This window comes from Plecotus auritus (genome assembly GCF_963455305.1).
Source record: "Plecotus auritus genome assembly, chromosome: 9".
NCBI lineage: Eukaryota > Metazoa > Chordata > Mammalia > Chiroptera > Vespertilionidae > Plecotus > Plecotus auritus.
This window is the reverse complement of record NC_137783.1, coordinates 68952939-68967628: the sequence shown is the minus strand read 5'-3', so window position 1 is coordinate 68967628 and position 14690 is coordinate 68952939. Positions and strand designations below refer to the sequence as shown.

Sequence of the window (14690 nt, the reverse complement as noted above, 5' to 3'; positions counted from 1 at the left end):
CTGCCTCCTGCACACCCCCCACCGGGGGTGTGCCCGCAACCAAGGTACATGCCCTTGACCGGAATCGAACCCGGGACCCCTCAGTCTGCAGGCCGACGCTCTATCCACTGAGCCAAACCAGCTTTGGCAATAAAATATATTTTTAAAAAAAGAAAAGAAAACAGCTTTTCATTTTATTAATTTTTTGTATAGTCTTTCTCTTCCATATTTCATTCCATTCTTTTCTAATTTTTATTATTTCCTTTCTTCTGCTGACTTTGGGTTACTTTGGTTCTTCTTTTTATAGTTCTTTAAGATGTGAAGTTAGGTTGTTTACTTGGGATTTCTCTTATTTCTTGAGATAGGCCTGTAATGATATGAACTTCCCTCTTAGTACTGCTTTTGCTGCATTCCCATATATGTTCTTTGTTTCAGGTAGAGTAACTCCCTTGAGTATTTCCTAAAATGAAGGTTTTCTGGTGATAAAATCCCTCTGCTTCTCTATGTCTAGGGTCGTCTTTATTTCTCATTGATATTTAAAGGATAATTTTGCTGGGTATATTATTCATGGCTGGCAATTTCTCTCTTTCAGACATTTTAATATTTGGTTCTACTCTCTTTTGGCTTGTAGAGTTTCTGCTGAGAAGTCAGATGAAATTCTGATGGGTTTTCCTTTGTAGGTCACTTCCTTCTTTTTCCTGACTGTTTTGAGAAGTTTTTCGTTGTCATTAATTTTTTTTTAAAATATATTTTATTGATATTTCACAGAGAGGAAAGGAGAGGGATAGAGAGCTAGAAACATCGATGAGAGAGAAACATCGATCAGCTGCCTCCTGCACACCTCCCACTGGGGATGTGCCCGCAACCAAGGTACATGCCCTTGACCGGAATCGAACCCGGGACCTTTCAGTCCGCAGGCCGACGCTCTATCCACTGAGCCAAACCGGTTTCGGCCGTTGTCATTAATTTTTGACAGTTTTAATATTAAGTGCCTTGGAGAGGGCCTCTTTGGATTGAGGTAACTAGGTTCTGTTTGCTTCTTGGATTCAAGGATTCAGTTTATTCCATAGGTTTGGGAAGTTCTCACCCACTATTTGTTTGAATAGACTCTCCATTCCCTTCTTCCTCTTCCAGAATGCCTATTATTCTAATACTAGTGGCCCAATGCACAAAATTTGTGCACTTGGGGTTGGGGGTCCCCCAGCCTGGCCTGTGCCCTGTCATAGTGTGGGAGCCTTGCAATCGATCGCCCCAAAGAGGTAGGCCCCGCCCACCCATCTGAGGCTCCTCGATGGATTGCCCAAAGAGGTAGATTGGAGTCAGGGATCCTGCCTTTGTGCCGTGCGGAGCCGGGAGGTGGGACCCCCAGGACCCCCAGGCAGGCCTTGCTGTGTGGAGCTGGGAGGAGGCAGGACTCCCAGGCAGGCTCTGTGCTGCACACGCAGTGTCAAGCCCAGCCCCACCCACCTGCGTGCCTGTGTGCGCGCAGCCATCTTGTGATGGCCACGGCGCGACAACTACTTAGGCTTTTATTAGTAAGGATTGCTTTTTCTGATGGAGTCAGTGAGTTCTCATAGAGCTCTTTCATTTTTCTTTTTAATATTTTTTATTGATTTCAGAGAGGAAAGGAGAAGGAGAGAGAGAGAGAGAAACATCAATGAAAAGTGTGAGTCATTGTGTTGGTTTTTTTAAAATATATATTTTTATTGATTTCAGAGAGGAAGGGAGAGGGAGAGAGAGATAGAAACATCAGTGATGAGAGAGAATCATTGATCGGCTGCCTCCTGCACACCCCACAGTGGGGATTGAGCCCGCAACCCAGGCATGTGCCCTTGACCGGGAATCGAACCGTGACCTCCTGATTCATAGGTCGATGCTCAACCACTGAGCCATGCCAGCTGGGCGAGTCATTGGTTTTGTGTTTTTTTAAAAAATATATTTTATTGATTTTTTACAGAGAGGAAGGGAGAGGGATAGAGAGTTAGAAACATCAATGAGAGAAAAGCATAGATCAGCTGCCTCCTGCACACCCCCTACTGGGGACGTGCCTGCAACCAAGGTACATGCCCTTGACCAGAATCGAACCTGGGACCCTTCAGTCCCCAGGCTGACACTCTATCCAGTGAGCCAAACTGGCTAGGGCAAAGTGTGAGTCATTGATCGGCTGCCTCCTGCACGCCCCACACTGGGGATTGAGCCCGCAACCCAGGCATGTGACCTTGACCAGAATCGAACCTGGGACCTTTCAGTCTGCAGGCCGATGCTCTACCTATTGAGCCATTTTTCTTTATGGTCAGGTCTGTCTTTTCTTTCTTCTGCATCATTTCTAGATTCCTATCTTTGATATCACTAATTCTTTCCTTCATCTGGTTGGCTGTTTTCTATGCTCAGTAGTTTACTTTTTAAAAAAAAATATTTTTTTATTGACTTCAGAGAGGAAGGGAGAGGGATAGAAAGATGGAAACAGAGTGGAAGGGAGAGGGATAGAGAGCATGACTGTTTGGCTGCCTCCTGCACGCCCCTCACTGGTGATCAAGCCCGTAACCCAGGCATGTGCCCTTGGCTGGAATCAAACCTGGGACCCTTCAGTCCGCAAGCTGACGCTCTATCCTCTGAGCCAAACTGGCGAGGGCAAGTAGTTTACTCTTAATCTCCTTAATCACATGCTTCATTTCCAGGATTTCTGATTATTTTTTTTCTTAAATATGTTTTTATTGACTTTAGAGAGAGAGAGAAGTGAGAGAGAGGGAGAGAGAGAAACATCAATGATGAGAGAGAATCATTGATTGACTGCCTCTTGCACACCCCCTACTGGGGATTGAGCCCACAACCTGGGCATGTATCCTGACCCAGTATAGAACCATGACCTCCTGATTCATGGTTTGCCTCTCAACCACTGAACCACATTGGCCAGGCTGATTGATCCTTTTTTAAAGTTTCAATCTCTTTGGTAAAGTACTTGTTCTGTTCATTAATTTGTTTTCTGAGTGCATTGAATTGCATGTCTGTATATTCTCGTATCTTGTTGAGTATTTTCAGAACTGCAATCTTGAAATCTCTGTCATTTATATCACATATTTCCATGTGTTCGTGCTTGCTTTCTGGGGATTTTTCATTTCCTTTCTGGTCATCCTTGTTGCCGTGTTGATTCATGGTATTTGCTTTTCTCCTTTGCCTCTACTGGTACATTTATATCTGTCTATATTAATACCCAATAGCAGCTTTCTCTGAAGAGGTCTTCTATTATTTTCCAGTAGATGGCGCTGGATTGCAATATTTTTACCTCTATGATCTGTCTTTTTTTTTTTTTTTTAAATATCTAAGCAGACCTATTTTTTTTTTTTTAATATATTTTATTGATATTTTACAGAGAGGAAGGGAGAGGGATAGAGAGCCAGAAACATCGATGAGAGAGAGACATCGATCAGCTGCCTCCTGCACACCTCCCACTGGGGATGTGCCCGCAACCAAGGTACATGCCCTTGACCGGAATCGAACCCGGGACCCTTCAGTCCGCAGGCCGACGCTCTATCCACTGAGCCAAACCGGTTTTGGCATGTCTTTTTTTTAATATATATTTTTTATTAATTTCAGGGAGGAAGGAAGAGAGAGAGAGAGAGAGAGAGAGAAAACCATGGATTGGCTGCCTCTTGCACGCCCCACACTGGGCATCGAGCTCACTACCTGGGCATGTGCCCTGACCGGGAATCAAACTGTGACCTCCTGCTTCATAGGTCCACGCTCAACCACTGAGCCACGCCGCCCGGGCCTGGTTGCCCACCTTTAGAAGTTTCGTTGCGAGGGTCTCTCAGGCATGTGTCTGTGTTCAGCATGGACCTATGTTGAATTATAGTTGAATTATAGTTGGTTAACTTGTTGAATTATAGTTGGTTAACTTGTTGAATTATAGTTGAATTATAGTTGGTTAACTTGTTGAATTATAGTTGGTTAACTTGTTGAAGTTTCAGGGGGAGAGGCCAAGGAGATCTCTCACACCACCATTCCTCTGACTCACTTCAGTCCTTATCTCTGAAATGGGGATAATAGTAGAATCTGTCTCATTGCCTAATAGGAGGATGAAATGAGTTCATCCTCATGGTGAGGATGCTATTTAATTTTTAAACATAAAAACAGGCTCAGGCCGAAACCGGTTTGGCTCAGTGGATAGAGCGTCGGCCTGTGGACTGAGAGGTCCCGGGTTCGATTCCGGTCAAGGGCATGTACCTTGGTTGCGGGCACATCCTCAGTGGGAGGTGTGCAGGAGGCAGCTGATCGATGTTTCTCTCTCATCGATGTTTCTAGCTCTCTATCCCTCTCCCTTCCTCTCTGTGAAATATCAATAAAATATATTTAAAAAAAAAAAAAAAAAAAAAAACAGGCTCAGGCCGCCCACCCCTTCTCACACCATCTCCTTAGACGGCGGTAATGGCTGAGCTGCCCACCCTTCGAGGATGTGCTTGTCTCACCCAGACTACAGTGAGAGGCTGGTCCTCTGGGGGGCCCAGAACACCCCGCAACTGTAGTCAGTGTTCTCAGCGCCACGCTCCCAACCCTCTCAGAGGGAGGCCTGCCTAGCAGAGGGCAGTTCCGCCTGCTTCTTCATGACCTGAGGGGAACATTTCCTATCCCAACACCACGTAGTGTCAGTACAAGAGCACTACCCTCCATGGCAGGAACCTCGCCTAGAAAAAGTGAAGAAATAAAACCATACTTCAGAGGAGGTGCCATAACAACCCTGGTGGCTCCCAGCCAGAGCAAGGGCCTCCTGTCCTTTTGGAACGATTGCAGGGACAAGCGGTGGAGTTGCAAATGTCCCCAACATTCTTCCCTTGAGTGAACATTTGCATGTCTGCCATGTGCCAGGCACTGTGCTAGATTCTAAGAAAAAACAGTTGATAGAAACCAGGTTCCTGCGTTTTCTCATGTGGTCTGAACACAAACACGTGAGCATCACCGTGGAATTAACCAGCACGTCTGTGCCTGCACAGCAAGTGCCGGCGCCAGGAGTGGCCGGGCCTGGCCTGGGGGTAAGGAAAGCTCCTGTGCAGGAAGGGCAGGCAGTCTGGTCCCTGGAGTGTCCCCAGAGAGAATCAGCGGGAGCACCTCTGAAGAGTAGGAAGCTTTGAAGGAGGAGAAACCTCGGCATTGGAAAGAGAGAAGCAGAGTGAGTGAGGTGTGCGGCCTGCGATGGAGTTGTCAGGGATGCCGGCTGACGGAGGAGTGACGTGACATCAGTGGTCATTGCCCTGAGGATGATGTGGAAGATGGGGATGTATTTATAATATCAGCCGGTTCCACACTAACTGCATGCTATCTGCTGCTTCCTTCCCACCACCTCCTGGACTGGACATGTATGGGGTTGGGAGGAAGAATGTGTGTCTGGAGGGCATGAGAACGCGGGCTGAGGGAGGACTCTGGGAAGATCACATGGGGGCCAGTTATGAACAGTTTTCTATTCTGTGCCAGCAGTGGGGAGCCCTGGGAGGGGTCGCAGCCAGGGAGTCATGTGACCAGACAGACCATGGTGCAAGTGCAGGAGGCACGCCCGGCTGGGGCAGGCGGGGAGCAGGCACGCAGAGGCCGCAGCACCTGCCCCCTTCCTCTCCCAGGTGGTCCCACGCGTGTTTGGGCGAATGGTGGGGAAGAACCGCGAGGCGGTAGCCCAGGCCATGGTGCTGGAGATGTTCCGAGAGGAGGATTACAACAACGATGATGTCCTGGACCAGATGGGTGCCAGCATCCTGGGCATGGAGGGCCCCCGGCGCCACCCCGATGAGGCCCCCGAGGACGAGGTCTTCGAGCTCTTCCCCATGTTCATGGGGGGGCTTCTCTCTGCCCAGAACCGGGCCATGCTGGCCCAGCTTGGCTGCCCCATCAAGAACCTGGATGCCCTGGAGAATGCCCAGGCCATCAGGAAGAAGCTGGGCAAGCTGGGCCGGCGGGCGCTGCCCCCCTCAGAGCTCCTGGACCACCTCTTCTTCCACTACGAGTTCCAGAACCAGCGCTTCTCTGCTGAGGTGCTCGGCTCCCTGCGCCGGCTCGACCTGGCGGGCGTGCGCATGACACCTCTCAAGTGCATGGTGGTGGCGGCTGTCCTGGGCAGCGGCAGGCATGCCCTGGACGAGGTGAACTTGGCCTCTTGCCAGCTGGACCCTGCTGGGCTGCGCACGCTCATGCCTGTCCTCTTGCGTGCCCGGAAGCTGGGGTGAGAACCTTGTGCTCAGGCACGAAGAGAGGAGAGGGCTGGAGGGGAAGAGGTGGGAGGAGAGGGTGCCAGGGAAACTGGGGGCACTGAGGAAGGTCCAAGGGGCCGGATGGGGACGTGGGTGTGGGCGGAGGGGACGAGCAATAGGAGGGAGGACAGGTGCAGACTGCAGAGTCAGGATGGAGAGACAGGCCAGTGGATGGCCGGCCTCAGCTGAACTCTGGTTTCTCCCTCTCCTCGGGCCACCCCCTGCTCCAGCTTGCAGCTCAACAGCCTGGGCCCAGAGGCCTGCAGGGACCTCCGAGAGCTGCTGCTGCACGACCAGTGCCAAGTCACCACACTGCGGTGAGCGCGGGGGGGCTGGGGAGGGGAGGGCTGGGGAGGGGAGGGCTGTGGGAAGACCAGCCGTGCTGGCGGCCAGCTGAGGTCAGGGGTGTGCTCCTCACCTCAACATGCCCGGCACAGGCCCGCCCCAGGTCTAGGACAAGCAGGAGGGCGGATGGGGTGAGATACCACCAGTAATAGGTGCTAAGAGAGCCTCTCATGGGACTAAAGTCAGCCTGGGGAAGGGGTTGGAATAGAGCCCAGGTCAGTGGCTTGTGCAGAGCCACTGATCCTGGGATGTGTGTCGCCTCACAAGGATGACCTTACGCTGGGCACTCCGTCGATGCTCCCAGAGTTGACTGACTTACTAGGAACCCAGACTCCTGGGCTCCCGATTTCTGGTTGAAGTGAGGGGAGGCGAATGAGGAAAGAGAAAGAAGGGAGGGCGAGAAGGATGAGGCTCTGGGCTCCGGGGAGAAGGTGAGGGGAGAGGGGAGTGGGGGGAGTGGGAAGAGGCGGTGAGGAGAGAAGCCAGCTCCTGCCCTCTCCCTCTGCAGGTACCACACCTGCTAGTCTCCACCCATCCTCCTGGGCCTGCAGTTCTGTGTCCAGGCCATCTCCGGCCCAGGTGGCACCCTTTGGGCTCAAGCGCAGGGTCTCTGCCACGGGCCCTTGTAACCTTGGGGTGCTTGTGGCTGCAGGCTGTCCAACAACCCGTTGACGGCCGCAGGGGCGGCCTCGCTGGTGGAGGGCCTGGCGGGAAACACCTCCCTGACACACCTGTCCCTGCTGCACACGGGCCTCAGGGACGAGGGCCTGGAGCTGCTGGCTGCCCAGCTGCAGCGCAACCAGCGGCTACAGGAGCTGAATGTGGCCTACAATGGCGCTGGCGACACCGCGGCCCTGGCCTTGGCCAAGGCGGCCTGGGAGCACCCCTCCCTGCAGCTACTGCAGTGAGTCTTGTCCCCCACCGGTCCCGGCCCCCAGCCTGAGCTGTTCCTCCTCCAGTGCTCCTGCCCGCTCACTGGACTTCTCTTCCCCGAGGGAGGGGCCTGGCCTCTCTTCCTGCCTCCTGAGTGATGCCAACCGACTTCAGAACCAACCCTTCCCTCTGCGATGGGCCCTTCCCCTGCCCTGACCCCCATCCCCCATTTGTCCTAGCTCCTGGTGGCCCCATTCCTAGTCCCTGGTCCCACCAAATTCTACAGGCATCCCTGCCTCCCATGGGCCACCACCCTCCTTCTGGGGCTTATTGAAGACACACCCATTGCATTACTCAGCCAGCGGCTGTGCTGTGAGCCCCCCTTGCTCTCTGTCCGCCCGCCCCGCTCTGCCCTCCCTCTCAGAGCCCTACTGATGCACCACCTCTCCTCTCTCCTGCTAGCCTCTACTTCAACGAGCTCAGCTCCGAGGGCCGCCAGGTGCTACGGGACTTGGGGGATGCGGCAGAGGGCCGTGCCCGGGTGGTGGTGTCGCTGACGGAGGGCGCAGCCGTGTCCCAGTACTGGTCGGTGATCCTCAGCGAAGTCCAGCGGAACTTCCACAACTGGGACCGGGCCCGGGTCCGGCGCCATCTCCAACTCTTGCTACGGGACCTGGAAGATAACCGAAGCGCCACCCTGAACCCGTGGCGCAAGGCCCAGCTGCTGCGCGTGGAGGGCGAGGTCACGGCGCTCCTGGAGCGGCTGGGGGGCCCTGGCAGCTGAGCCGGGGCTGCAGGCCAGGCCGGCCCTCTCCCTGAGCCCCGCCCGCCGTGGCCTCCTGCCAGGCACTGCTGCTCTGTGGAGATGCCTTCGCGGCTGGAGGCCAGGACTGGCACCGCTGTCCCGTGTCCTCTGGGAGCTTGTCCAGCCAGTCCTCCCACGTCGCAGTCTCCAGGGCCACGAAGCTGCCTCCTAGCCATGGGGCGGAAGGACGAGGACGTGGCATTTCCGTGGCTGAGCTGCCCTGTGGCACCACCACCTACCTGGCCCCTCTCTCCTCCCTAGGAGCCTCTGACACCAGGGGGCGCACTTCTCATGTCTGCCCTGTCAGGGGTGCTGTCTAGATGCGATGGGGGGCTCCCACCCTTGCTGTAGTGCCTTCTGGGGACGCCCAGGGTCCCCGCAGCCCCTTCCGCTCCCATTGGTGCTGCTCCACAGCCTCACGCTCTCCCCACAGGGGCCTTGCGCTCAGGGCCCAGCGGACGCGGCCTCCCGCTATTAAACGCTCCCACCCCGCGCCCCGCCTGGTGCTTCCAGCGCCGGGCACTGTGCTGGTCATTCGGATAAAAGGACTGACCACTTCCTGTTACAGATGGTCCTTAGGTCCTGGGTTCAAAGGCAGTGAGGGCCGGGGGACCTCTTAAGATGTTGGGGTGGGGCTCCTACCACCCCTTTCTGCACACTTGCCCCAGATGTGGAGTCGGGGGTGGGCAGTCTACCTGCGCTGCACGTGGCGGGGGCGGGAGCGGCTCCGAGAAGCCGGGGCCCAGGCACAGGTGCGACAGGCGCGTGCATGCTTCTCCGGGGATAAGACTCTCCGCCCCCGTAACCATTATCCCACTGCTTCCAAGCAGCGTCTTCAAGGAGGCGGGACTGGGGGGTAAGAGGGAAGTCAGCTGATTTCCATGGACCTTGTCCCCACTCCAAGCGTCAGGTTGTTGATCAAGCTATGGAGGCAGCTGCAGGTAGGAGCGGGAGGAGCCCCCGGAGGAGACCTCAAAGCAGCCAGGGGTGGCCGGAGGCTGAGGCCTAAGGGAGCAGGGCACACGATGCGGGGGGGGGCCTGGAGCTCCGAGACGCAGACTGGAAGTGGGGGAAGAGTGCCTGGATGCTTCTCCCTTCCTGGTCCACACCCTGTGCCGACAGGCTCCGACTGCTGTGCCCTGGCCTGGGGGAGGGTAGGAAGGGACAGGAAAGCCTCTTGGAGCAGAATGGAGGGTCATGTTCTGAGTTTGAGGTTCCCCCCAGTCCTTTCAGTTAGCGCGGAGGGGGTGAGGAATGCGCCTCTCCCCTCGCCCCTTTCCGCCCAACAGGTCTCCAGGAGGCGGCTCCCGTCACCCTGTAAGTGCTGCCCTGGGAGGGGCTGGGCAAGGGCGGGAGGGGCTGGAGGGGGGAACCCCTCAGCTGACACGAACATCTCCAGTGGCATCGGGGTCTCCTTGCAGGAAGTTTGATTTTAACCCAAAGCTGGGCATTGATAATCCTGTCCTGTCCCTGGCGGAAGACCATGGCCCCTCTGGTAACCCCCTCGCCGCCCCCGGGCAGCCGTCCCCTTCCCTGGAGATCTCCGCAGGCCTCCCGTCCCCTGGACACCACTCCCTCGGACAGTGGCCTCGGTTGGGAGTAACCACGGGGACAGAGGAGGAGGCCAGGCATGTCCTTCTGTCCTGGCCACTGCCCACACAGTGTGGCCCTACTGCCCAACACCTAGCCAAGGGGGCAGCGGCTGCTGGGCACAAGGTGACTAGCACTTGGGCCACATCCCTCCTCCCCCATCTCTGCTGCCCCCCCTTCAGATGTCTGGCTCTGCCGGGAACGGCCCCGCTTCTGTCTGCTGAGCAAGGAGGAGGGCGGGAGTTTTGGCTTCCACCTCCAGCAGGAGCTGGGCAGGGCCAGCCACGTGGTGTGCAGGGTGGAGCCTGGCACCTCCGCCCAGCGGCAGGGTCTGCGGGAAGGAGACCGGATCCTGGGCGTGAACAACCACACGGTGGAGCATGAAGCCTTGGAGGTGGTGAGGCTGCACACACACCCCCACCCCCCACCCTGCGTGGCGTTGGAGAATACTCCGCAGCATGGCAGGACCGCCTCCCTGGGTACATGGGGTCTGGACCCAAACCTCCCCCTCCCCCACCTCCCAGGAGTGAGGGGTGCCCAGGTCAGAATATTTGGGAAAAGGCATGTGGAGAGCTGGTTCCGTGGTGAAAAGTGTAGGTGCCAGGGACTGGGGATTGGCAGGGTGGCCGGGCCACTCCATCTTTGCCCACCCTCTGTCTAGGTGGCGCGCCGCATCCGGGCCAGCGGCCCTCGGGTGCTGCTGGCGGTGGTGGCGGGGCAGGCGCACGACACGGCCCGAGCCCGGCAGGGCGACGGCGCCCTTCTCTGTCCCACCCTCGGCCCCGGGGTCCGGCCCCGGCTGTGCCACATCGTGAGAGACGAGGGTGGCTTTGGCTTCAGTGTCACCCACGGTGAGCTCCGAGGCTCGGGGTGGGGAGGAGAGGTCAGGGGGTCTCAGCCCCGCCCTGGGCAGCCAGACTCACACTTGTTTTTTTTTGGGGGGAGGGGGCTTCCAGAACATCAAGGTTCTTTCTGGTTGGTGCTGAGTCCTGGAGGGGCTGCTGAGCGGGCAGGGGTGCCCCCGGGGGCCCGGCTGTTGGAAGTGAACGGGCTCAGCGTGGAGCAGCTCACTCACAGCCAGCTCAGCAGGAGGGTAGGCAGCGCCCGGTCGCCTCTCCCTCCTCCCTGCACCGAACCCCCTGATCAGCTCTTGCATATCCATCACCCACTTCCCTTTCCATGTGCGCTATGCCCTCTCTCCCTCCCCCAGGGCCTCCTGCCTGGGCTAGGCAGAGGGGCTGTGAAGGGGCGCCCCCCCCCCCCTCAGCTGGTTCTGAGGCCCTGCTGGGTCCCCACAGCTTTGGCAGAGTGGTGAGCAGGTGACGCTGCTGGTGGCAGGGCCGGAGGTGGAGGAGCAGTGTCGCCAGCTGGGAATGCCCCTGGCCGCACCCCTGGCAGAGGGCTGGGCACTGCCCACCGGGCCCCGCTGTCTGCACCTGGAGAAAGGGCCCCAGGGCTTTGGGTTCTTGCTCCGGGAGGAGAAGGGCCTTGGTGGTCGCCTCGGTGAGTGGGAGCTTGGGGGTCTGAGGGTGGGCACGGTGTCTATGTGCACCTACCTCTCAGGGGTGGCCCTGTCTGCGCCCCGCCCTGACCTCCTCCTGGGGACCCCCGGCTGTCCCTGTGTCCCTGGCTGACCTGGGGAGTCAGGGGAGGAGCCGTGAGCGTGTCTGTGTCCCAGGGCAGTTCCTGTGGGAGGTGGACCCAGGGCTGCCGGCCGACAAGGCTGGGATGCAGGCCGGGGACCGGCTGGTGGCTGTGGCCGGGGAGAGTGTGGAGGAGCTGGGCCACGAGGAGACGGTGTCCAGGATCCGAGCTCAGGGCTCCCGCGTGGCCCTCACTGTCGTGGACCCCGAGGCGGACCGCTTCTTCAGAATGGTACAAGGGGCAGGGGCGGGGCGGGGGGGGCGCAGCAGGAGGGGCGCGGGCGGGCGGAGGCAGCAGGTCTGTCCTCGCCGCCTCCAGGTGCGCCTGTCCCCGCTCCTCTTCCTGGAGAGCGCGGAGGCCCCCGCCTCACCGCAGAGCACACGCTCGGCCTTCGGGGCTGAGACCGAGGACCCACCAGGGGAAGACACAACCCTGCCTCCTGCCCCACGTGGCTCCCGCCAGTGCTGCTTGTACCCCGGGCCTGGCGGCGGCTATGGCTTCCGCCTCAGCTATGTGGCCAGCGGGCCCCGCCTCTCCATCTCCCAGGTGACGGATGCTCACGGGCCTTCCTTCCCGGTGGATCTGCCTCGGCTGCCTCCCAGGCCCTGAGAGGCCGCGCATCCCCACGGGTTCCCTGTGCTGCATCTCACCCGCCTCCAGGTGATGCCAGGGGGCTCGGCTGACCGGGCGGGGCTGCAGCGGGGAGATGAGATCCTGGAGGTGAACGGGCGCCCTGTGGATGGAGAGCAGGACGTGGACAGGCTCCACCAGCTGGCGGAGGCCGAGCCCCCTCTGTGCCTGAAGCTGGGGGCCAGGTCTCCGCGGGGCTGGTAAGCATGGGTCCCCGGGACCCTGGAGGTGAGGAAGGTGAGACAGAGGGACTATGAGCAGCTGGGGAGGGACCAAGCAGAACCAAGAGGTGGGCAGAGCAGGGGAAGCAGGGTGGGGGGGCATGGAAGGTGGAGCTCTAGGCCATGGTGGGTGGGAAGAGAAGGACCATGCAGCACGCCCCATTCCTGGGCATTCGAGTGCAGCAGGCAAAGCTCTTCCAGTCCTTGAGTGGCCTTCTCCCTTCTCTCCCTGCTCAGGAGCGGGCTGTAGCCTCAGATCTGCCAGACTGCTCCCCTCCTCGGCCCAGGCCAGGCCAGTAGCTTCCCTGCCGTCCCGCTCCAGCAGAGCTGGTGGGAACTGGAGCTCTTGATGCTGGAAACTGGGCCTCTAGGAGCCTGGACAGTCACAGGCTGCCCAGCCTCCCTGCCTTCCCAGGGCCCACCTCCCAGAAGAGGGTGTGGTCAGAGGCCTCAGGTGGGCCCACCTGGCTGCTCCCCTCTGACTCCAGAGGAAGCCAAGTGGGAACCCTGGAAGCTGTGCCCCAGGATGAAGTTCTGCCTGCGATGAGTGGTGGGATTTTGCGATTTGTAATACAAAATACATATTTGGTCTTCAGTCCCACCTCTGGCACAGAGCTCCTATGACCCTTGGAATTTCCTACACAATAAGAGCAATCAAGGGGTCTTTTGTTATTCATAAAATGCTCTTGCAACCTAATTTTGTTAATGAGGTGACTTTTGGAAGCCTCTAAGGATGGGGAGGGAATGGTTGCCATGGGAACCAATGGGGTTGAAACTTTCTGCCCTCACCCCCCTCACCCTCCCTGCTGGGCTCTTGGGAGGGGAGAGGGGCTGGAGTGTTAATGAACCCCCAGTGATGTCATCAGTCATGCTGCTGTGATGAAGCCTCCATAAAAACCCAAAACACTTGGAGGTGCCGGGAGGGGAGGGTGTCCATGGGCAGGGCGGGCATTCCCGTGCGCACACCCCGCTCCATGCGTCTCTGCCTTCGGCTGTTTCTGAATTGTATCCGGACAATAAACTGGTAATCGAGAAAGCAGACTGTTTCCCTGAGTTCTATGAGCCCTCTAGCAAATGATAGGGAGCGTGGAAACCTCTGATGTATAGCCCGTTGGTCAGAAGCGCAGGTGACCACCTATACTTGAGGTTGGTGTCTTGTGGAACTGAGTCCTTACCCTGTGCGTCTCTAGGTAGAGAGTGTTAGGTCAGAGGAATTCCAGAAGCCGATGCATGCAACCGATGGTGATGCAGATAACAGACTAGTGCACCAGACAGATGGTGACACAAATGCTGGTCCCTTCCTGGAACCCATGACGGACCAGTGCTCCAGGCAAATGGTGACGCAGATATTGGCTCCATTCCTGGAACCCCTGCCCGTGGCGGAAATTCCACCCGCCCTCAGCTCATGGTCCTCCACCCTCACTGAACACCTGTATAAAAAAAGTGCCTCAGCCCTAGCTGGTTTGGCTCAGTGGATAGAGCGTTGGCCTGTGGACTCAAGGGTCCCAGGTTCGATTCCGGTCAAGGGCATGTACCTTGGTTGCGGGCATATCCCCAGTAGGAGGTGTGCGGGAGGCAGCTGATCGATGTTTCTCTCTCATCTATGTTTCTGACTCTCTATCCTTCTCCCTTCCTCTCTGTAAAAAAATCAATAAAATATATTTAAAAAAAAAAAAAAAGTGCCTCAGCTCCTGCCCAATGCAACTTCTCTGGCCCTGCCCTCAGGACCGGTGAACAGCCCTGGCCGGTTTGGCTCAGTGGATAGAGTGTCGGCCTGCGGACTGAAAGGTCCCAGGTTCGATTCTGGTCAAGGGCATGTACCTTGGTTGCAAGAACATCCCCAGTGGAGGGTGTGCAGGAGGCAGCTGATCGATGTTTCTAGCTCTCTATCCCTCTCCCTTCCTCTCTGTAAAAAAATCAATAAAATATATTAAAAAAAAAAAAAAGGACCGGTGAACATGGCCCAGGAGTGCAAGATTAAACCTCCTTTTGACCGGCCTGGACTCTCTGTCTTTGTTCCCTGAACTGTGAACCTCACAGAGAGTCAGAATTGAGTTCAATGTAGGACACTGAACTGGCATCCACAGAAGAGATGGAGAATGCCTTAGTGTGGGGAAAGCCCTTCCACATTTGGTGACCAGAAGTCGCACTGAGCGTGTTTTCATAGAAGAGAGAAATGCAGACTTTTCCCTTGTTGGTGGGCCGGTGGGCCATGGGGCCAGCTAGAAGCCATCTGGAAGTTGCCCTGGGCAGGACTCCAGGACTCCTGGATGGATTGTAAGAGTTTGGAGGCCAGTCACACTGTCCCTCTGTGAGCCCCGCAGGACTGGTGCCTGACTACTGCTGGCCTATTACAGAATGACCTTCCCC

General features: G+C 57.1%; 2 protein-coding genes across 12 annotated transcripts in view; both read left to right on the top strand.

Moving 5' to 3' along the window:
• NLRX1 (NLR family member X1) overlaps nucleotides 1-8799 on the top strand; it is a 29073-nt gene extending 20274 nt beyond the window's left edge. Inside the window, exons 7-10 of the mRNA XM_080642333.1 lie at nucleotides 5589-6184; nucleotides 6443-6529; nucleotides 7210-7461; nucleotides 7893-8799. Of these exons, the coding sequence (XP_080498459.1) occupies nucleotides 5589-6184; nucleotides 6443-6529; nucleotides 7210-7461; nucleotides 7893-8214 (1257 nt within the window). The 3' untranslated portion in view covers nucleotides 8215-8799. The remainder of the gene's footprint in view (nucleotides 1-5588; nucleotides 6185-6442; nucleotides 6530-7209; nucleotides 7462-7892) is intronic.
• A 343-nt stretch (nucleotides 8800-9142) lies between these two features.
• NHERF4 (NHERF family PDZ scaffold protein 4) lies at nucleotides 9143-13961 on the top strand. Of its 11 annotated transcripts, none has more exons than XM_080642342.1 (11): nucleotides 9143-9176; nucleotides 9525-9552; nucleotides 9657-9730; nucleotides 10008-10222; nucleotides 10487-10676; nucleotides 10782-10918; nucleotides 11124-11328; nucleotides 11504-11700; nucleotides 11788-12015; nucleotides 12130-12336; nucleotides 12558-13961. In XM_080642342.1, the coding sequence occupies exons 1-10, from the start codon at nucleotides 9161-9163 to the stop codon at nucleotides 12301-12303; spliced, it is 1464 nt and encodes a 487-aa protein (XP_080498468.1). In that variant the 5' UTR covers nucleotides 9143-9160; the 3' UTR covers nucleotides 12304-12336; nucleotides 12558-13961. The 11 variants fall into 11 exon arrangements, 9 of the variants coding, with proteins under 9 accessions (XP_080498468.1, XP_080498467.1, XP_080498466.1 ...); XM_080642341.1 differs by having other exon boundaries at nucleotides 9158-9176; nucleotides 12130-12299; nucleotides 12558-13358; XR_013959088.1 differs by lacking the exon at nucleotides 9143-9176 and having other exon boundaries at nucleotides 9368-9730; nucleotides 10008-10304; nucleotides 10771-10918; ... (1 more) ...; nucleotides 12130-12299; nucleotides 12558-13358.
• Nucleotides 13962-14690: the final 729 nt, after the last annotated feature.

Bases quoted from the DNA above. Each gene is read 5' to 3' on its own strand.
- NHERF4 (XM_080642334.1), top strand. From the start codon at position 9,490: ATGCGCCTCTCCCCTCGCCCCTTTCCGCCCAACAGGTCTCCAGGAGGC. The intron at 11,329-11,503 runs GTGAGTGGGAGC...TCTGTGTCCCAG, and splicing joins GGGCCTTGGTGGTCGCCTCG to GGCAGTTCCTGTGGGAGGTG. The intron at 12,016-12,129 runs GTGACGGATGCT...ACCCGCCTCCAG, and splicing joins CCCGCCTCTCCATCTCCCAG to GTGATGCCAGGGGGCTCGGC.